We start from the raw sequence: 22,926 nt of genomic DNA on the forward strand, positions 1-22,926 counted from the left end.
TCATCAATGAGAAGCAAAGAAGTGCCAGGCTGAGGATTGGACTTTAGAGGACTGGAGGAAGGTCATCTTCTCTGATGAGTCCAATTTTCAGCTTTTCCCCCCATCACCTGGTCATCTAATGGTTAGACGGAGACCTGGAGAGGCCTACAAGCCACAGTGTCTCACACCCATTGTGAAATTTGGTGGAGGACTGGTGATGATCTGGGGGTGTTTCAGCAAGGCTGGAATGGGGCAGATTTTTATTCATGAAGGACACATGCATCAAGCCATGTACCTGGTTATCCTGGAAGAAAACTTGCTTCCTTCTGCTCTGACAAATGTTCCCTAACTCTGAGGACTGGGTTTTCTTTGCTTCTTCATTTTGCAGCAAAAACCAGTAGCCTTCATTACATTTTCGTTTTTAATCTGAAATGTGGTCTCTTCTAAATATGCTGCTCAGATACAAACATTTATTTTCTGTCAAATTTGTGCTGGAAAATGTATGTTTGGAACTCTAAAATGTTTTTGTACTGATTCAGTAATGTAGAAGTCATAAAATAGAAATCAATAACAAAGTTTGTATGAAAAAAATATATCTCACACACAGGATTTGTCTACAAATTGAACTGGATAAAAATGGGAGTAGAAATCTATAAATTTACAGAACCATGAGATTAAATTATGTATAAAAGTTCTAAAGATTTTCATAACTTTATCATAAACTCTTCCAGTGAAGGCATGGTACATGGTACTTTCTATACAGGGAGCACTTATTTATTTTCATGGTCCCTTTGATTGATGAGGGATGAGTCGATATAAGTAAACACTTCTTGTTAACCGAGCAAGATATGAAAGTCAAATATATTTCAAATGCTAGTTTCCATCAGACAGTAGAAAACACACACACACACACACACACACACACTGCTATTTCTACAGCACACTCTAAAAAATAAAGGTGCTTCAGTGGTTCTTCAAATCTCTGGATGGTTCCATGGAGAGTCAAAACTCTGTGATGAACCATTACATTATACGAAAGGTTCTTCACATTGGAAATGGTTCTTCAGATCCTGGCATTCTCTTACCATTTGCTGGTCAATGCACATAGGCTATGTTTACACAAATCTGTCTTCACTGCTCAAACAAATGGTTTAAATGGTTCTTTAAAGAACTGTTGCATGAACGGTTCTTTGAAGCCCTGAAAAAGGTTCTTCTATGGCATCGCCCTGAAGAACCGGTACTGGCCCCATTATTTTTTAGAGTGCAGGTACCACATTCACCTGTAAATAGCAGTATTGTAACACAATATCACAGAGAGGAGAGAAAGAAAATCTGAATCTCTGAGTAAACCTTCAAAACACTGTGTGAGGAGCTACCGTACACTTTAAAGAAGGAACTATTCACATCAAGTTTAAATATTAAACAAAAGCAAACTCATGGTCCCAGTGATTAAACTAATATGGCAGCAAACTAGGCTCCAGAACACGGATTTAAAATAAAAAAAAACTACATCCAGGGCTCAATATTAACCTTTTAATCCATTTGTCCAGTCAGACAGCCAACAAGATTTTTCATTTGTCCTGACCACAACCTTGTTATTACTATGTATTTCACCACAGATATTTATTTTATTGAGGTATCTGATCACCATTTCTCTGATTTCAGTGAATTCAAAGTCTAATAATCTATAATTAGATATTATGACGTGGTTATTACGCACCTGCTATACTCTGCTTCCCCAGAATTTCATAAACAATAACACGGCTAGAGCGAGGTGATTGAACTAGTTTTGTTGGAACTTTATTGATGTAACTCTTGAATAATTACTATTAAAATGGTGATTTTCAACAAATATTCAACTTGTCCCGTCGGACAGGCAGATGCAGTTTTGACTTGTCTGGACCAAACATTTGGTTGTCCTGGAGAGTAGGACTACGGTTAATGTCGAGCCCTGACATCGCTGGACAGGCTGAGGAAATTATAAAATGACGTGGGTGATGAGGTGCTCCTTGGTTTAGAAAGAATCTGATCCTGTCGCGGAAGTGATTGCTGTAGAAGTGGACGATCTCAATGACCTCACCACCAGGCCAGTGCTTAGGTCCAGCCCTCTTCCTTCTTGCTCCTGCACAATGAAGAAGAAGGTCAAATCTGTAAATGCTCCAGAAGATAACATCGAGAAGAACTTTCTTTCATGCAAGTTATAATCATGAACATCTTGTGTGTTCATTTAAATCTATTGCTGTGTTACAGCATACTACAATCCTAAATCAGAAAAAGTTGGGACAGTATGTTGAAATTGAAAGTACAACTGAAAAAGATTACTTGTAAACAAACTTTGACCTGCATGGCATTCAAAACAACACAGCAACACATTATTTGATATTTTACCTCATGAATTTTATTGTTTTTTCAAAATAAACACATTTCAATTTAAATTCTTGCAACACGTTTCAAAAATAATTGGGACAGTAAAGCAGTTACCATTTCATAATGTTGCCATTTCTTCTCACAAGACTTAAAATATGTTTAGGGACTGAGGACATAAAGTGATGAACCATTTCAAGCATTTTTTTTGTTCCAACCTTCCTGCAAACAGGTCTTATGGTGTGCAACAGTACGAGGTCGTCGTTGTCATTTTTCGTTTCAAAATTCACCACACATTCTTTATTGGCGACAGAGGGAACAGGCACCTTCTTCTTCCACAGCCATGCCTTTGTAATGTGTGCAGAATGTGGTTTTGCATTGTCTTGTTGAAATATCCCTGGAAAAAGCTGTCATCTTGAAGGCAGAATGTGTGGCTCCAAAATCTTAAAAAGTACTATTCTGCATTCATGCTGCAATCACAGAAGTGCAAATTACCTTTGCCAAGGATACTGACACAATCTCATATCATGACAGACCCTGGCTTTTGGACTTGTTGCTTGTAACAGTTTGGATGGTCCTTTTCGTCTTTGGTCTGGAGCACATGGTGTCCATTTCTTCCAAAAAAGACCTGGAAAACTAATTCGTCTGACCACAATACACATTTCCACTGTGTGATGGTCCATCCCAGATGCCACCAAGCCCAGAGAAGTTGATGGCGCTTCTAGACAGAGTTAGCACAAGGCTTCCTTTTTGCATAGTAAAGTTTTAACTGGCATTTGTGGATGTAATTACGTATTGTGGAAGCACTATGGTGTTGTAGTGCTTGACAAAGGTTTGCCAAAGTAATCCGGAGCCCATGTGGATATATTAGCTGTAGATGAATGAGCGCTCTTGATCCAGTGCCATCTGAGGGATCGGAGATCATTTATGCACCAAAATTCCTCCAGATTCCTTGAATTGTTTAATGATTTTACGCACCATCAAGGGTGAAATATCCCTTCCTATCTTTATTTGAGGAACATTGAAGAACAAAAACAACTTTACTTATCACACATACACTTGTGAAATTCCTCTCTGCATTTAACCCATCTGAAGCAGTGAACACACACATGCACACACGAGCAATGAGCACACACATACCCAGAGCAGTGGGCAGCCATGCTACAGTGCCCAGGGAGCAGTTGGGGGTTGGGTGCCTTGCTCAAGGGCACTTCAGCCCAAGGCTGCCCCATGTTAACCCAATGGCATGTCTTTGAATTGTGGGGGAAACCGGAGCACCCAGAGGAAACCCACGCAGACATGCAAACTGCACACAGAAAGGCCCCCGTCGGCCACTGGCCTCAAACCCAGAACCTTCTTGCTGTGAGGTGACAGTGCTAACCACTACACCACCATGCTGGCCATGATAGAAAGACCAAGTGTGTGCATTACTTATCTGGGGAAGAGATGGCACCAGGATGCACTCGGGAAGAAGGCAAGACAGTGTGATGCTCCAGACAATGTCCTGCTGAGAAACCTTGGGTCCTGACACTCATGTGGATGTTACTTTTACACATACATCCTATCTAAACATTGCTGCAGACCAAATACACCCCTTCATGGCAACACTATTCCCTAATGTCAGCGGCCTCTTTCAGCAGGATAATGTGCCCTGCCATACTGCAAAAATTGTTCAGAAATGGTTTGAGGAACATGGCAAAGAGTTCAAGATGTTGACTTGGTCTCCAAATTCCCAAGATCTCAATCTGATTGAGCATCTGTGAGTCTGCTGCTAACGTCTTGGTGCCAGATTCCAAAGCACACCTTCAAAAGTTTCAGAGGTTTCTATGACTTGATGGGTCAGAGCTGTTTTAAGAGCACCACAAAGACCTACACAATAGTCAAGTCAAGTCAAGTCAACTTTATTGTCAAATATGCTATACATGCTTGACATACAGCACAGATGAAATTTCAGTCCTCTCTGACCCACGGTGCAAACAGGCAATGCAATAAATAAAAATAGAATAACTGAAATAAACAATATAAACAGTATAAACACTCTAGATAAGAAATAGATATAGACTAAACACTCACAGGTATATATACACATACACGTACACACACACACACACACACACACATATAAATTGGAGCAAAAGGACACAACAGTCAATATCGGTGTATTTAAGAAGAAGAAGAACAACAACTTTATTCATCACATGTACACTTGTGAAATTCCTCTCTGCATTTAATCCATCTGAAGCAGTGAACACACACATGCACACACACGTGAGCAATGAGCACACACACGTATCCAGAGCAGTGGGCAGCCATGCTAGCAGCGCCTGGGGAGCAGTTGGGGGGTAGATGCCTTGCTCAAGGGCACCTCAGCCTAAGGCCACCACATGTTAACCTAACCACATGCCTTTGGACTGTGGGGGGAAACCGAAGCACCCGGAGGAAACCCACGCAGACACGGGGAGAACATGCAAACTCTGCACAGAAAGCCCCCCATCGGCTGCTGGGCTCGAAACCCAGAACTTTCTTGCTGTGAGGCAATAGTGCTAACCACTACATCACTGTGCCATCCTTTGGCAAACAAAGATGTTATAGATTGCATTGCATTAGTTTTCACGCCTATGAATATTTGCTCATTGTGGCAGCGGGGGCGTGGTCAAGTGCCGGTCTGTGACCGGAGGGCGGAGTCAGGGAAGGTAAGTGGCAGAATCACTACACCTGATGTCAATTAACCTGTGTTTGTGTCTTCCCAGTGACACTGGGAAGACACAAACACAGCACCAGGACCAGCACCAGCGCCAGCACCAGGGCCTCGAACCGGTGCCCTTGCTCCTTCCGGAGGGTGACTAGCGCCTGGTGCTGGCTCTGCTGGGCCGTGGCGAGGGCGTGGACCAGGTCTGCGAAGGGGGAGGACTCCATGGGGCTGTTCTTTTCCTGTGCTCGGTCCTGGGTTTCGGCACCACTGTGGCAGTTCGTAGGAGGGGGAGGAGCACAGAAAGACGGCAGGCCAGAATAAAGTTCAATCACTGTTTATTTTTGCTCTTTTCAGATGCAAACGACACTCTCTCAGCCATGCACGCACACCCACACACAAGTCATCTGGCTGGGGAGAGAGAGCTCCCTTCCTCTGCTCTCTCTTTCTTTTTATAGGGCGCGGTCACTGGGAAGACACAAACATAGGTTAATTGACATCAGGTGTAGTGATTCTGCTACTTACCTTCCCTGACTCCGCCCTCTGGTCACAGACCGGCGCTTGACCACGCCCCCGCTGCCACACATGTATTTGTGTTACAATCTGGATCTGAAATAGATTGAACTGGGTGACCCTTGGCTTCTTGGTTGCTTGTCTAACTAGTCTTTTCTGACCCTTTTAATTAAAAGATTTAACTCGTGCTATTTGGGAGGTTCAATGTTAAATTTTTCTTAATAACCAAACCCTAATGAACTGCACTACATCCTGCAATATCTTGACTGCCCAGGGACCTATGCAAGAATCCTGTTCGTAGACTTCAGCGTTCAACACCATAATTCCAGAAATCCTCTTCTCCAAACTGTCCCAGCTCAATGTCTCATCTGCCATATGTCAGTGGATCACCAGCTTCCTGACAGGCAGGGAACAGCAATTAAGGTTGGGGGAAGTCACTTCCGGCATGCGGTCAATCAGCACTGGTGCTCCTCAGGGATGTGTCCTCTCCCTACTGCTCTTTTCCCTTTACATCAATGATTGCACCTCCATGGACCCAACTGTAAAACTCCTGAAATTTGCAGACAACACTACCGTCATAAGCCTCATCCAAGATGGCGACAAGTCTGCATACACGTGGGAGGTCAAACAATTGGTGCTCTGGTGCAGCCCCCTGACAATATCCAGCATTCCTGTGTCAACTGTGGAGACTTTCAAGTTCCTGGGAACTACTACCTCACAAGACTTTAAGTGGGACTCCAACATCATCTCCATCCTTAAAAAAAGCCCAGCAGAGGATGTACTTTCTGCAGCAACTCAGGAAGTATGGCCTGTCACAGGAGCTGCTGACACAGTTCTACACCGCTGTCATTGAATCAGTCCTGTGCACAACCATCACTAGTTGGTTTGGAGCAGCCACAAAACAGGACAGGAACAGACTGCAGCGAACAGTAAGCTCAGCAGAAAGGATTATCGGTGCTCGCTGCCCAGCCTCCAGGATTTGTACATTTCACAAACCAGGAAGCGGGCAGAGAAAATAATAAAGGACTCTTCACACCCTGGTCACAACCTTTTCCAACTCCTCCTCCAGCAGGTGCTATAGAGCACTGCAAACTAGAACCACCAGACATCGGAGCAGCTTCTTTCCCCATGAGATCAACGTCATAAATATCTAACCTGAACCATCCTTGCCATTATACTATTGTACCACTTGTACCTCCTGTAACATACACCTGTTTGCACTACCTCACTGCACTCTGTGTACAATGACTGTTGTGTATATTTTTAGTATATTGTGCATTGTCTGTAAATATCCTACACATGGTCTGTATATGGTGTACTGCTTATATTGTTGATAGCATACATATTTATAATGTATACTGTATATTATATTGTATATTATTGATATACTTTTATGCATAATATATTATAGATATTGTATATTATAGATATTATATTATAGATATTTAGATTATTGATAAATATTGTATAATTCAGATATTTTAGATATATTGTACAGTGCCTTGAAAAAGTATTCATGCCCCTTGAACTTTTTCACATTTTTCCACCTTACAACCACGAACTTAAAAGTTTTTTATTGAGATTTTATGTGATAGACCAACACAGAGTAGCACATAATTGTGAAGTGAAACAAAAATGATAAATGGTCTTCAAAATTTTAAACAAATAAAAATCTGAAAAATGTGGTGTGCATTAGTATTCAGCCCCCCTGCGTCAATACTTTGTAGAGCCACCTTTTGCTGCAATTACAGCTGCAAGTCTTTTGTGGTATGTCTCTACCAGCTTTGCACATCTAGACACTGAAATTTTTGCCCATTCTTCTTTGCAAAATAGCTCAAGCTCAGCCAGATTGGATGGAGAGCGTCTGTGAACAGCAATTTTCAAGTCTTGCCACAGATGCTCAATGGGATTTAGGTCTGGACTTTGACTGGACCATTCTAACACATGAATATTCTTTGATCTAAACCATTCCATTGTAGCTCTGGCTGTATGTTTAGGGTCATTGTCTTGCAGGAAGGTGAATCTCCTTCCCAGTCTCAAGTCTTTTGCAGCCTCCAACAGGTTTTCTTCCAGGATTGCCCTGTATTTAGCTCCATCCATCTTCCCATCAACTCTGACCAGCTTCCCTGTCCCTACTGAAGAAAATCATCCCCATAGCATGATGCTGCCACCACCATGTTTCACAGTGGGGATGGTGTGTGCAGGGTGATGAGCAGTGTTAGTTTTCCGCCACACATAGCGCTTTGCATTTAGGCCCAAAAGTTCAACTTTGGTCTCATCTGACCAAAGCACCTTCTTCCACATGTTTGCTGTGTCCCCTACATGGCTTCTGGCAAACTGCAAACAGGACTTCTTATGCCTGTCTTTCAACAATAGCTTTCTTCTTGACACTCTTCCAAAAAGGCCAGATTTGTGGAGTGTACGACTTATAGTTGTCCTGTGCACAGATTCTCCCACCTGAGCTGTGGATTTCTGCAGCTCCTCCAGAGTGATCATGGGCCTCTTGGCTGCTTCTCTGACCAGTGCTCTCCTTGCTCGCTCTGTCAGTTTAGGTGGACGGCCATGTCTTGGTAGGTTCGCAGTTGTGCCATACTTTTTCCATTTTTGAATGATGGATTGAACAGTGCTTCTTGAGATGTTCAGAGCTTGGGATATTTTTTTATAACCTAACCCTGCTTTAAACTTCTCCAGAACTTTATCCCTGACCTGTCTGGTGAGTTCTTTGGTCTTCATGATGCTGTTTGTTCTTCAGTGTTTTCTAACAAACCACTGAGGCCTTCACAGAACAAGTGTATTTATGCTGAGAGTAAATTACACACAGTAGGACTCTATTAACTAATTAGATGACTTCTGAAGGCAATTGATTGCACTGGATTGTATTTAGAGGTATCAGAGGACAGGGGGCTGAATACTAATGCACACCACATTTTTCAGATTTTTATTTGTTTAAAATTTTGAAGACCATTTATCATTTTTGTTTCACTTCACAATTATGTGCTACTCTGTGTTGGTCAATCACATAAAATCTCAATAAAAAACTTTTAAATTCATGGTTGTAAGGTGGAAAAATGTGAAAAAGTTCAAGGGGTATGAATACTTTTTCAAGGCACTGTATATAATATAGATATTGTATATTATATATATTTGTGGCAGCAGGGGCGTGGTCAAGCGCCGGTCTGTGACAGGAGGGCGGAGTCAGGGAAGGTAAGTGGCAGAATCACGTCACCTGAGAGCAATTAACCTGTTTGTGTGTCTTCCCAGTGACTGCGCCCTATATCAGGAGGGAGAGCGAGAGCAGAAGGAGCTCAACCCTGAACCGGACGCCGGCTGTGTGTGTGTCTGTGAAAATTATTGTTAGACTGAAAAGTGTGGCAATAAAGCCAATTTATAAAACTTGATCTCTGTCCTGCCGTCCTCTGTGCTCCACCCACACGTAGGGTCGCTTACAGTGGTGCTGAAACCTGGGACAGTGGAGCACCAAACCAGCAGCACCATGGAATCCTCCCCGTTCGCCGATCTGGTCCACGCCCTCGCCACAGCTCAGCAAAGCCAGCACCAGGCACTCGTCACGCTCCGAAAGGAGCAGGAGCAGCGCTTCGAAGCCCTGGTGCTGGCCCAGCAGGAAGATCGCGAGGCGTTCCGGCATCTCCTCGCGTCGGCGGGGTCCACCAGCGCTCCGGCCGCGGGCCCGTCTCCCCTCATTGTCACCAAGATGGGCCCGCAGGACGACCCCGAGGCGTTCATCACGTTGTTTGAACAGGTCGCCGAAGCCTCGGGGTGGCCGATGGAGCAGCGCGCGGCGCGCCTCCTCCCCCTGCTCACGGGAGAGGCACAGCTAGCCGCGCTACAGCTCCCCGCCGACCGCCGGCTGGCCTACGCGGACCTCCGCCGGGCCGTCCTCCAGCGCGTGGGGCGCACACCGGAGCAACAGCGCCAGCGCTTCCGCGCGCTGCGACTGGAGGAAGTCGGCCGGCCGTTCGCGTTCGGCCAGCAGCTCCGGGACGCCTGCTGGCGGTGGCTGAGGGCCAACGATCACGACGCCGAGGGAATCGTCGACCAGGTGGTACTGGAACAGTTCATCGCCCGCTTACCAGCCGGAACCGCGGAGTGGGTCCAGTGCCACCGCCCGGCGTCGCTGGATCAGGCAGTCGAGCTGGCGGAGGATCATCTGGCGGCTGTCCCAGCGGCAGGACAGCACATGGCATCTTCTCTTCTCTCCTCTTCTCTCTCTCTCTCTCTCCCCCTCCTCCTGTGTCCTGTCCTCGCCCCATTCCCCCTCCGCGGAGGCGGGGGCCGGCACCCCCCCAACCGGCCCGCCGCACCCGCGGTGCCCTCCCGTTTCTCCCTTCTGTGTCTGTCTCTCCCCCACCTCAGGTGAGTGAGCCCCAGATCACCGGTGCAGAGGGAAAGCCCAGGCCGGTTTGCTGGCGCTGCGGGGAGCCGGGCCACCTTCGACAGCAGTGCACGGCAATGGAAGTGGGCGCGGTGGTTCGGATCCCCGACGCGCCAGAGGCCGCCCTCGATCGGGCCGGAGCGTATCGCATACCGGTGAGTATCCAAGGGGCTACATATCAGGCGTTGGTGGATTCTGGTTGTAATCAGACCTCAATTCGCCAAAGCCTGGTTCAAAACGAGGCATTGGGGGGAGCACAAGGGGTGAAGGTGTTATGTGTGCACGGGGATGTTCACAGCTACCCTTTGGTGTCGGTCCACATTATTTTCAGAGGGGAAAAATTTATAGTGAAGGCGGTGGTTAATCCTCGCCTTACCCACTCTCTAATTTTGGGGACTGATTGGCCGGGATGTCGGGGTTTAATGACACGCCTAGTCGAGAGTGGGTCCTGCCATTTGACAGGGGGAGGTCCCGGTGTCGCTTTGGCGGGAGCAGCTGTCACAGAGCCGTCTACGTCATCTCCGCGTCAGAGTGAGGAGCCGCCAGCTCCTCCTCTCTCTCTTGGGGAATCCCTCGCGGATTTCCCATTAGAGCAGTTGCGAGATGAGACTCTGCGGCATGCGTTTGACCAAGTGAGAGTAATCGATGGTCAAACGCTCCAGCCGAACGCCACCCCGTCCTTCCCCTACTTCGCGATTATGAAGGATAGATTATACCGAGTGACGCAGGACACTCAAACTAAAGAGCGAGTCACGCAGCTTTTAATTCCGAGGAGCCGCCGGGAATTGGTATTCCAGGCGGCTCACTTTAATCCCATGGCCGGACACTTGGGGCAGGATAAAACACTAGCCCGAATAATGGCCCGTTTCTATTGGCCGGGGATTCGCGGCGATGTCCGTAGGTGGTGTACGGCATGCCGCGAATGCCAGTTAGTAAACCCAGCGGCCATTCCAAAAGCGCCTTTGCGCCCTCTACCGTTAATCGAGACCCCGTTTGAGAGAATTGGGATGGATCTCGTCGGGCCATTAGATCGGTCAGCACGAGGGTACCGCTTTATATTAGTTCTGGTGGACTATGCAACGCGATATCCGGAAGCAGTGCCTCTGCGCAATATCTCAGCACGCAGTATTGCCGAGGCACTCTTCCGCGTCATCTCCCGAGTTGGAATCCCGAAAGAGATTCTGACTGATCAAGGCACTATGTTTATGTCACGAACACTGCGCGAACTGTATGGGTTATTGGGGATTAAGCCGATCCGCACCAGCGTGTATCACCCACAAACGGACGGTTTAGTGGAACGATTCAACCGCACCCTCAAAAATATTATTAAAAAATTCGTAAGTGAGGACGCACGTAACTGGGATAAGTGGCTCGAACCCTTGCTGTTCTCAGTGCGAGAGGTCCCCCAAGCCTCCACGGGGTTCTCCCCGTTTGAATTATTATATGGGCGTAAGCCGTGCGGCATCCTGGACGTGCTGCGGGAAAATTGGGAGGAGGGACCTTCACAAAGTAAGAACGAAATTCAGTACGTTATGGACCTGCGCGCAAAACTCCACACGCTCACCCACCTAACTCAGGAGAATTTGCGGCAGGCCCAGGAACGGCAAGCCCGCCTGTACAACAAGGGTATGCGCCTTAGAGAGTTCACTCCGGGAGATAAGGTACTCGTACTGTTGCCCACGTCGAGCTCCAAATTGATCGCCAAGTGGCAAGGACCCTTTGAGGTCACACGGCGAGTCGGGGACGTCGGCTATGAGGTGAGGCAAACGGACAGGGGTGGGGCGCTACAGATTTACCACCTCAACCTGCTTAAACTCTGGAACGAGGAGGTCCCCGTGGCGTTGGTGTTGGTAGTTCCAGAGAAGGCGGAGCTGGGGCCGGAGGTTCAAAAAGGGACATTGGCATCACGTACCTCTCCGGTCCCCTGTGGAGACCACCTCTCCCCGACCCAACTCACGGAGGTCGCCCAGTTGCAGACCGAGTTTTCGGATGTGTTCTCGCCCCTGTCCGGTCGCACTAACCTCATAGAGCACCACATAGAGACGCCCCCGGGGGTGGTAGTGCGTAGCCGCCCTTACAGGCTACCCGAACACAAAAAAAAGGTGGTTCGGGAAGAACTTCAGACCATGCTCGAAATGGGCATCGTCGAGGAGTCCTACAGTGACTGGAGCAGCCCGGTGGTCTTGGTACCCAAGGCCGACGGGTCGGTCCGGTTCTGTGTGGACTATAGAAAAGTCAACGCGGTGTCTAAATTCGACGCGTACCCAATGCCTCGTATTGATGAGTTGCTCGATCGACTCGGCACTGCTCGCTTTTATTCGACACTGGATTTGACGAAGGGATATTGGCAGATCCCCTTGACTCCACTATCCCGAGAAAAAACGGCCTTTTCCACACCGTTTGGTTTACACCAATTCATCACCCTTCCGTTTGGGCTGTTTGGGGCGCCCGCGACATTTCAGCGGCTGATGGACAGAGTCCTCCGCCCTCACGCCACGTATGCGGCAGCATATTTAGATGACATAATCATCTATAGCAATGACTGGCAGCGGCACCTCGAACATCTGAGGGCCATCCTTAGGTCACTGAGGCGAGCGGGGCTCACAGCCAACCCAAAGAAGTGTGCGATTGGGCGGGTGGAAGTACGGTATCTGGGCTTCCACTTGGGCAACGGGCAGGTGCGTCCCCAAATTAATAAGACGGCAGCAATTGCGGCCTGCCCGAGGCCCAAGACCAAAAAGGGGGTGAGACAGTTCCTGGGGCTGGCTGGCTATTATCGCAGGTTTATACCTAATTATTCGGACGTCACCAGCCCGCTGACTGATCTCACTAAAAAGGGGGCACCAGATCCGGTCCAGTGGACGGAGCAGTGCCAGCGGGCTTTCTCAGAGGTAAAGGCTGCACTGTGTGGGGGGCCACTTCTACACTCCCCTGACTTTTCTCTCCCTTTTATGTTGCAGACCGATGCGTCGGACAGAGGGCTGGGGGCGGTTTTGTCCCAGGAGGTGGAGGGGGAGGACCGCCCTGTCCTGTATATCAGCAGGAAGCTGTCGGTGCATGAGGGGCGCTACAGCACCATAGAGAAAGAGTGTCTGGCCATCAAGTGGGCGGTTCTCGCCCTCCGGTACTACCTGCTGGGGCGCCCTTTCACCCTCTGTTCGGACCACGCGCCCCTCCAGTGGCTCCACCGCATGAAAGATGCCAACGCGCAGATCACCCGTTGGTATCTAGCGCTCCAACCCTTTAATTTCAAGGTGGTCCACAGGCCGGGGGCGCAGATGGTCGTGGCGGACTTCCTCTCCCGTCAAGGGGGGGGGGAGTCGGCTGCAGGCCGGACGGCCGCCCGGCCTGAGTCGGGCAGTGGGGGTATGTGGCAGCGGGGGCGTGGTCAAGCGCCGGTCTGTGACAGGAGGGCGGAGTCAGGGAAGGTAAGTGGCAGAATCACGTCACCTGAGAGCAATTAACCTGTTTGTGTGTCTTCCCAGTGACTGCGCCCTATATCAGGAGGGAGAGCGAGAGCAGAAGGAGCTCAACCCTGAACCAGACGCCGGTTGTGTGTGTGTCTGTGAAAATTATTGTTAGACTGAAAAGTGTGGCAATAAAGCCAATTTATAAAACTTGATCTCTGTCCTGCCATCCTCTGTGCTCCACCCACACGTAGGGTCGCTTACAATATTGTATATAATAGTTATTGTAGATCGCATATTTATTATATCGTGTAATAATAATAATAAGTTCAATTTATATAGTGCCTTTCTCAAAACCCAAGGTCGCTTTACAATTATAGGAGGAAAAAAAGTCCACCAAATAGGGGTCAGGATGTCACTCCAATAGTGTAGCAGCCACAGTCCCACCGAAAGGCGCATGAAAAGAAGTCCCACACCACCAGCACAGCTGCTGCGCCGCCACCGGGCAACATCAATCGGAACACCACGCCATGGTTCCACAAAGCGAGCACAGACGCACCGCCACGCAGAACGCTGGTATGCCCCAAACCACCTGCATAGCTGCCACGATGCCACCGAGCAATATCGCTCGGAACATCACGCCAAATACTAAAGCACTGCTGCACAGAGCGCTGGACAATCACGATGTTAAAATGAGCAACGAGCTCACTACAGTCCATAGCGAGGAGCACAGGCATCACCCATGGCGAACCAAGGCCTGGAGGGAACCGACACCCAAAACTGGGTCCAGAACTACACCACAACCAGTGGACAAAGACACTCAAACAAAAACAAACATCAAACTACACAAACACACACACAAAAAAATCCCTCCAGCGAGAAGCGGCACCCAGAATGCGCACGATGTACTCTCAACCGGAAACGGAAATGGTAATGTCTTTATCGTTCATATACACATTTTTCTCATATTACATATACATAACTTACATATACATTTATTCTATCCACATTCACTGGATATGAGCAATCGCGTGCTCTGATTGGCTACTCTACGACCAGGCTATCAGCTCATATACCATGAGTAGAGAAAAACAAAATGGTGGAGCGTGTTGCAAACCAACCAAGGACAAAAATAAAACCTCTACTCAAGAACAAACGCCCCCAAAAAATACAAAAAAGCAACAAAATATGGAATAAAAGTATTTGATGGTAAAAACATATCTTTTTTTTTTCCAATAATTATTTGTGGCAGCGGGGGCGTGGTCAAGCGCCGGTCTGTGACAGGAGGGTGGAGCCGGGGAAGGTGAGTGGCAGAATCGCGACACCTGAGGATAATTAACCTGTGTTTGTGTGTGTGTTTTCCCAGTAACCGCTCCCTATTTAAGGAGGCAGAGAGAGAGGAGAGGGAGCGCAACCCGGGACCAGACAAGTGTGTGCGTGTGAATGAATGAACGGTATCATACTGAAAAGTTGTAAAAATAAATCGCCTGTCTGCCTCCAAACGCTGTCCTGCCGTCCTCTGTGCTCCACCCACACTCGATACGCGCTACATTATTATTATCGCGTTTTTCACACATTGCTACTGCCGGTTTGTTTACATTCTAAACTGAAATGACTTTGTCGGACGTTTTGTATAAAGTTTTTTTTAATCGAATTTGCAATAATAAAAATAAAAATGCTCCGTTTCTCAAAATCCAGTGAATGTGGATAGAATAAAACAGTTATTCCACTCAATCTCATTGTACATGGCTTATAGCCGACTCAGCGCCATGCGCCTCGTCGACTATCAGCTCATGTATGATTCGATTTCATGGAATAACTGTTAATTATTTTTTTCGCGGTGCGGTTTTCATCAAATCTTGCGTTCTGATTGGCTGGCGAGCGGGTCCGTATCCTACGGTACGGACCCCAGTTATGGACCCCGGTTACGGACCTCTGGCAACTTGCTCGTTCACAACAACAACAAACATAGTAGCAATTTTTATCAACATTTATCTTTTTTATGAGATTTATTTACAAGATTTTTATCAAAAAATTTTATAAATTTTTGCCAGCATTTCTCAGCATAATAGCATTAATTTTACAGCATGGATAGCGATAACGACAGTGTTCACAGCAAAAGTGAGTTTTACTACCCTGAGGAAGAAGAAATAAAAGAAAGCATTTCAGGAGAAAGCTAAAAAACTGTAACTGTTGCTAATGCCAAGCAAAAACATGGCTGAATCCTGAATGACTCAATTTTGTATAAATAGGGGACTACATAGGCGGCAAAATGTAGTTTTTTTTCCTGCCATGGAAGTGCACTTGTATACCGAGGAGGAAGCAATTTGTATTATAGCCGTGAATGAGGATTCAAAATGGCGGCTCGCCTCGGCTTTCCCTTTCGGGCGCTCTTGTTTTCTGTTAGAATTTGGTAAAGAAAAAATAAATATGTTATTTACCAGCTTAAGGTCGGTCCATATGGTGAAATACCATGACCTCGGCCTTGAGGACCTCGGTCAGTACTTTCAAGACCTCGGTCACGGTATTTCACGATACGGACCTCCCAGCTGGTAAATAACATATACATATTCACCCCCCATCCCCTAGAGAGACCCCCACTGCCAGAACCAAATTCCTTGTGTGTGTCAACATAATTGGCCAATATAATTCTGATTCTGATGAATACTTTTACAGAACTTTGTCACAGATTTATTCTGATTGCACACTTGATTTTCATGATGCAGTTTGTTGAGGTTTGATCTCTAACTAACTCCTGGGCTTTCCGTGAACAGGTGCATTTTTAAGAGGGCTGAATTGGGTATTTCAGAAACTTCTGATCTTCTATTTTCATGCACAAGTCTACAGGTTTTTACACAGATTTGTGGAAGTAGCAAAAAAAAAAAAGTCCAGTGAGCAGCAGTTCTGTGGGTGGAAAAGACTTAAGAGAGGTCAGAGGAGCTAACAGGAAGGCTACAGTAACCAAATAATCATAATCTTTACAACCGTGGAGAGCAGAAATGAAGGGCTACAACAGCAGGAGACCAATCCTATCAGCCAAGAACAGAAGTCTGAGGCTATAGTGGGCACAGCCTCACTCACTATGTTTACATGCACAAAATTTCCAGTTTTTTGTCCTTATTCCAAAAAAGACAATTTTCCCACTCAGTTGTTTACATGGCTAATGAAAATGAATATTCCACTAACATTCCCATTTACATCCAGCTGTACGGTACATACTTCGATTGTCTAGTTAGTTTATGTACAATGTACAGAGCTGACAATAAACAGGCACGAGACTGTATGTCGCAAACTGCCATAAAAACCCTGACTAAGATGCATATTCCGAATGCACGGTATACATGGGCAAAGAATGCTCCTAAAACCTGAATAATATTGGCATAGTGGAATATCAGTTTGCATAAAAATGCACTGCATGAAACTAGGCAGCTGAAGACTGGAAAAAGACAATTTGTGAAATTTAACTCAAGCTCTTGACCTGTAGCTGCATCATTTCATGCACTGCTTCAGAATCAGAATAAGAATCAGAATTACTTTATTAATCCCCGGAGGGAAATTGAAATTTGCTACCAAGCTCCTAAATCAAAGAAGTAAACATGTCTAAAAATAGAAGATAAAATCGTCTGAAAAAAGAATAAATAAAAATAAAATAAATTTAAATAAGTTCAGTAACTGAAGTAAAAACAAAATGAAGTGATTTTATATACAATGATTCCTATATACTGTACATACATTGCATGACCTGGATGACTGAGTATCTTCACAGATAAGTCACCTGAGTTAAGGATACAGTATACATGGTAAGACAGTGTACCACAGTTATACAGTGGCATTGTACAGCTTGACTGCAGCAGGTAGGAATGATTTCCTGTGTCTCTCAGTTGTGCAGCGTGGAAGAATCAGCCGTTTACTGAATGTGCTCCTGTGGCTGATCAACTCTTCATGTAGAGGGTGCCAAATGTTTGATGGTGTGGAGGAAAAGTAATAAATCAACACCTTGATACTCATGAGAAGAAAGCAGACAGAAATCTGACTTTATTATACTTTTGCGAAAGCAGGCTTCCAAACAGTGAACACCAGTGCATTTCACTCAGAGCTTCCTGTTTACACGCACACACTTTAATACAGCCCCGGGTGCTTTCTTTTTTCCCTTCATGGATGGTGGTCAGAGCATTTGGCCCGGGATTGTTGTCCTGGAGTTCCTTCCCTGGGTGTGTGCCATTAATAACAACACTATCTCTACACACACATACTTGTAACAATGTTCCTTATATAGACGGTGTTTTTCTAAAACTCGCTTCTCTAAAAATCACCACTTTGCAAATTTCCTCTACAATGGACAATTACATGAATAAGCAATTTTAATTTCGTTGTATACATTTACAATGCCCCTCCTAGAACTGCCACCTTATTGTGGTGGAGGGGTTTGTGTGCTTGAATGATCCTAGGAGCTATGTTGTCGGGGGCATTACGCCCCTGTTAGGGTCTCCCAAGGCAGACAGGTCCTAGGTGACAGGCCAGACCAAGAGCAGTTCACCAAAACCCTTATGGAGAATCAATCAATCAATCAATCAAGGACCGTGATGTCACCCAGTATGGCGCAGTCGGGGCCTCACCCTGGAGCCAGGCCCGGGGTTGGGGCTCGTATGCGAGTGCTTGGTGGCCAGGCCTTTGCCCACGGGGCCTGGCCTGAAGCGGTGATGTGGGCCCAACCTCCTGTGGGTTCACCACCCACAGAGGTAGCCATAGGGGGCTGGTGCAGTGTGGACTGGGCGACAGTCAAAGGCAGGGGCCTCAATGACCTGATCCCCGAACACAGCGGCTAGCTGTTGGGACATGGAATGTCACTTCGCTGGGGGGGGAAGAGCCTGAGCTTGTGCGGGAGGTTGAGAGGTACCGGCTAGAGATAGGCGGGCTCACCTCCACACACAGCTTGGGCTCTGGAACCCAGCTCCTCGAGAGGGGCTGGACTCTCCACTTCTCTGGAATCACCCATGGTGAGCGGCGGCGGGCTGGTGTGGGCTTGCTTATAGCTCCCCAGCTCAACCGCCATGTGTTGGAGTTTACCCCAGTGAACGAGAGGGTCGCCTCTCTGCGCCTTCGGACTGGGGAGAGGACTCTTGCTGTTGTTTGTGCCTACGGGCCGAATAGCAGTATAGAGTATCCGGCCTTCTTGGAGTCCCTGGGAGAGGTACTGAGAGGTGCTCAGATTGGGGACTCCATTGTTCTACTGGGGGACTTCAACACTCACGTGGGCGACGACAGTGACACCTGGAGGGGCGTGGTTGGGAGGAACGGCCTCCCCAATCTGAACCCGAGTGGTGTTTTGTTATTGGACTTCTGTGCTAGTCACGGTTTGTCCATAACGAACACCATGTTCGAGCATAGGGGTGTCCATAAATGCACGTGGCACCAGGACACCTCAGGTCGGAGGTAGATGATCGACTTTGTTGTCGTTTCATCTGATCTCCAGCCCTATGTCTTGGACACTCGGGTGAAGAGAGGGGCTGAGCTGTCAACTGATCACCACCTGGTGGTGAGTTGGATCCGCTGGAGGAGGAGGAAGCCGGACAGACCTGGCAGGCCCAAACGTATGGTGAGGGTCTGCTGGGAACGTCTGGCCGAGCACTCTGTCGGGGGGGTCTTTAACTCCCACCTCCAGGAGAGCTTCTCCCAGCTTCCAAGGGAGGCGGGGGACATTGAGTCTGAGTGGACCATGTTCTCTACCTCCATTGTAGACGCAGCTGTTTGGAGCTGTGGCCGCAAGGTCTCCGGTGCCTGTCGTGGCAGCAATCCCCGAACCCGGTGGAGGACACCGGAAGTAAGGGATGCCGTCAAGCTGAAGAAGGAGTCCTACCGGGCTATGTTGACCTCTGGGACTCCTGAGGCAGCTGACAGGTATCGGCAGGCCAGGCATGCCGCAGCTCGGTCAGTTGCAGAGGCAAAAACTCGGAACTGGGAGGAGTTCGGGGAGGCCATGGAGAAGGACTATCGGTCAGCCTCGAAGAAATTCTGGCAAACCGTCCGGCGCCTCAGGAGGGGGAAGCAGTACTCTGCCAACACTGTTTACAGTGCGGGTGGGGAGCTGTTGACCTCGACTGGGGACATTGTCGGGCAGTGGAAGGAATACATTGAGGATCTCCTCAATCCCACCGTCATGTCTTCCATTGAGGAGACGGAGGCTGATGACTCAGAGGTGGACTCGTCCATTACCCAAGCCGAAGTCACTGAGGTGGTTTGCAAGCTCCTCGGTGGCAAGGCATCGGGGGTGGATGAGATCCGCCCTGAGTATCTCAAGTCTCTGGATGTTGTGAGGCTGTCTTGGCTGACACGCCTCTGCAGCATTGCGTGGCGGTCAGGGACAGTGCCTCTGGAGTGGCAGACTGGGGTAGTGGTCCCTCTTTCTAAGAAAGGGGACCGGAGAGTTTGCTCCAATTATAGGGGAATCACACTTCTCAGCCTCCCAGGGAAGGTTTACTCCAGGGTACTGGAGAGGAGAATTCGACTGATAGTCGAACCTCGGATCCAGGAGGAACAATGCGGTTTTCGTCCTTGTCGCGGAACACTGGACCAGCTCTATACCCTTCATAGGGTGCTCGAGGGTTCATGGGAGTTTGCCCAACCAGTCCACACGTGCTTTGTGGATCTGGAGAAGGCATTCGACTGTGTCCTTCATGGTATTCTGTGGGGGGGTGCTTCGGGAGTATGGGGTTCGGGGCTCTTTGCTAAGGGCTGTCCGGTCCCTGTACGAACGGAGCAGGAGTCTGGTTCGCATTGCCGGCAGTAAGTCAGACATGTTCCCAGTGCATGTTGGACTCTGGCAGGGCTGCCCTTTGTCACCGGTTCTGTTCATAAATTTTATGGACAGAATTTCTAGGCGCAGCCAGGGGCCGGAAGGAATCCTGTTTGGGAACCACAGGATTTCATCTCTGCTTTTTGCGGATGATGTTGTCCTGTTGGCTTCTTCAAACCAGGACCTTCAGCATGCACTGGGGCGGTTTGCAGCCGAGTGTGAAGCGGCTGGGATGAGAATCAGCACCTCCAAGTCCGAGGCCATGGTTCTCGACCGGAAAAGGGTGGCTTGCCCTCTCCAGGTTGGTGGAGAAGTCCTGCCTCAAGTGGAGGAGTTTAAGTATCTCGGGATCTTGTTCACGAGTGAGGGAAGGATGGAGCGTGAGATCGACAGGCGGATCGGTGCAGCCTCCGCAGTGATGCGGTCGCTTTACTGGTCCGTCGTGGTGAAGAACGAGCTGAGCCAAAAGGCGAAGCTCTCGATTTACCGGTCGATCTACGTTCCGACTCTCACCTATGGTCATGAGCTTTGGGTAATGACCGAAAGAACAAGATCACGGATACAAGCGGCCGAAATGAGTTTCCTTCGCAGGGTGGCTGGGCGCTCCCTTAGAGATAGGGTGAGAAGCACAGTCACTCGGGAGGAGCTCGGAGTAGAGCCGCTGCTCCTCCACATCGAGAGGAATCAGCTGAGGTGGCTCGGACATCTCTTTCGGATGCCTCCTGGATGCCTCCCTGGGGACGTGTTCCAGGCATGTCCCCCCGGGAGGAGGCCCCGAGGAAGACCCAGGACACGCTGGAGGGACTATGTCTCTCGGCTGGCCTGGGAACGCCTCGGTGTTCTCCCCGAGGAGCTGGCCAAGGTGTCTGGGGAAAGGGAAGTTTGGGCTTCCATGCTCAGACTGTTGCCTCCGCGACCCGGATAAGCAGATGAAGACGAGACAAGACATTTACAATGACAATAAAGGCAATTCAATTCAACAGTCCCAATTAGTCACTCTACAATGCTCAAGGGTGTGAATACTTATGCAAAGCACTGCATGTATCAGATATAGCTGAAATGACGACATGAAACAAGTACTTACAGCTCTGTAATCAAGGAACATCTCTTTAAAGGCCATGAAGTCTGTAAAGGTGAGCAGCATGTCAAATATATCCCCTGAGACTTCTTCTTTGTGTTGCCTTCGAGAGTGAAGATGAAGAAACAAAGTGTATAAGTTTAAAAAATAATGCAATAAGAATATGTGGAAAAATTATGTGATATCCTGTGCATCAGTGCAGCTCATTTTGAATTTGGGCTACACCATGACATTTCCTTCAAATTAGTAGTTGATATGAGTGAAAGAAGAGCATTCTCACATTGAAACCAAGTTTTGTTTTATTAAATGTAAAAAAAAAAAAAAACTTACTTCAGAGTATGAGTAAAGTCATTCATGTTAAACCCAGGAATTCGCTCTTTCAGTTGCTGTTCCAGATACTTCTCCAGGAGCTCAATCTGATGATGCATACCCGAACATCAACAACGAGTTCCTTAATTACAAGAACTGTCTCCAGAGAATTAATGAACAAGTTCACATCAAACAGCTTACATATTCATTAAAAATGGATGTATAAATGAGCTTATTCTCCTCGGTGTCATCAAACTCCAGGTAATACTTCTCCATGAACGATCTTTGAAGATTCTGGAATTCGTCTTCTGTAAAATGATTTTAATCTTAATTACAGCTTGCACACAGAGAGCAGCATGTTCTCCGTCAATAATAACATAATGTTTAGTTTAATAAAATTAAATGGAGTGCAACATGCACGATAGTGTCTACAGAACTTACCCATTATGATATCCTCAATGTTCCCAATTATAGTATCAAACAATGCATCCACCCCTGATGATCTTAAAAGGAAGCAATGTACATGAGGGTACAATGTACATTTTAGACATCATCATTTTTAGGACTATAAAGACATAATATGAGAGAGAGAGAGAGAGAGAGAGAGAGAGAGACTCACTTTGAGACAGCAAATTCTTCCTCATCCAAGTCTCTCATCTCAGCAATATTCTCCTCTCTCGTAATCAGATCTTACAGATATGGAGGGTTAGAACAACTTTACTCTTTTAACTTTAAGCTACGCTTATTAAAAATAGCAGCATAAATACAGTATAACCTGCTGGCTACTTAACATCTCGACAACCTTCATGCTAATTTGTCAGCTAGCTAGTTGGTAAAAATAAAATTAAAATAAAATTAAATTGATGACCCGAAATTAAATGTTAAACACAAACATTTTACGAATGAAGTTACCGTAACTTTCCTTCTTAAGATGTTCACAGGAAGCATAAATAAAAACAGTTAGCTGCCTTACCTCTCTCCTGAATGTCCATCATAACCCGACAGAATGCACCGCAACTACAGCTAGCTCGTTTCTGGTTGCCAAGGCAACGGGAAAATACGGACCGCCATGAAATTCTTCCGGTAAGGAACAAAGCTAATTATTTAGGTTCCGACTCTCACGCGCTTCCCAGTGCTTAACGATATATACGACTTTATGGTTTTGTTTTGATATTAAAACGTTAGCAAATGTATGAAGGAAAAGACTAGTACAGTTTCGGCTCCCTCTACTGGTACAAAACACGTACTTGTCATTTTAGTCATGTCACAAACACTACTAAAATATCTGGATAGCTTATTGGACAGTCAGAATGAAGCCATCTGGCCGCCATATTACCACGCACATCGGATCGTGTCTCTGCCTAGGAAACTACACAAAACTCATCTCATCTCATTATTTCT

At 47.2% G+C, this 22,926-nt stretch overlaps 1 protein-coding gene across 1 annotated transcript; it reads right to left on the minus strand.

Moving 5' to 3' along the window:
- Positions 1-583: 583 nt before the first annotated feature.
- Positions 584-22,623, minus strand: arl2bp (ADP-ribosylation factor-like 2 binding protein). Its single transcript, XM_060922957.1, has 7 exons — positions 22,499-22,623; positions 22,145-22,214; positions 21,967-22,028; positions 21,727-21,833; positions 21,547-21,632; positions 21,223-21,319; positions 584-2,101 (listed from the first exon to the last, which is right to left on the minus strand). The coding sequence occupies exons 1-7, from the start codon at positions 22,518-22,520 to the stop codon at positions 1,994-1,996; spliced, it is 552 nt and encodes a 183-aa protein (XP_060778940.1). The 5' UTR covers positions 22,521-22,623; the 3' UTR covers positions 584-1,993.
- Between the last annotated feature and the right edge of the window lie 303 nt (positions 22,624-22,926).

Source organism: Neoarius graeffei, chromosome 6, assembly GCF_027579695.1.
Source record: "Neoarius graeffei isolate fNeoGra1 chromosome 6, fNeoGra1.pri, whole genome shotgun sequence".
NCBI lineage: Eukaryota > Metazoa > Chordata > Actinopteri > Siluriformes > Ariidae > Neoarius > Neoarius graeffei.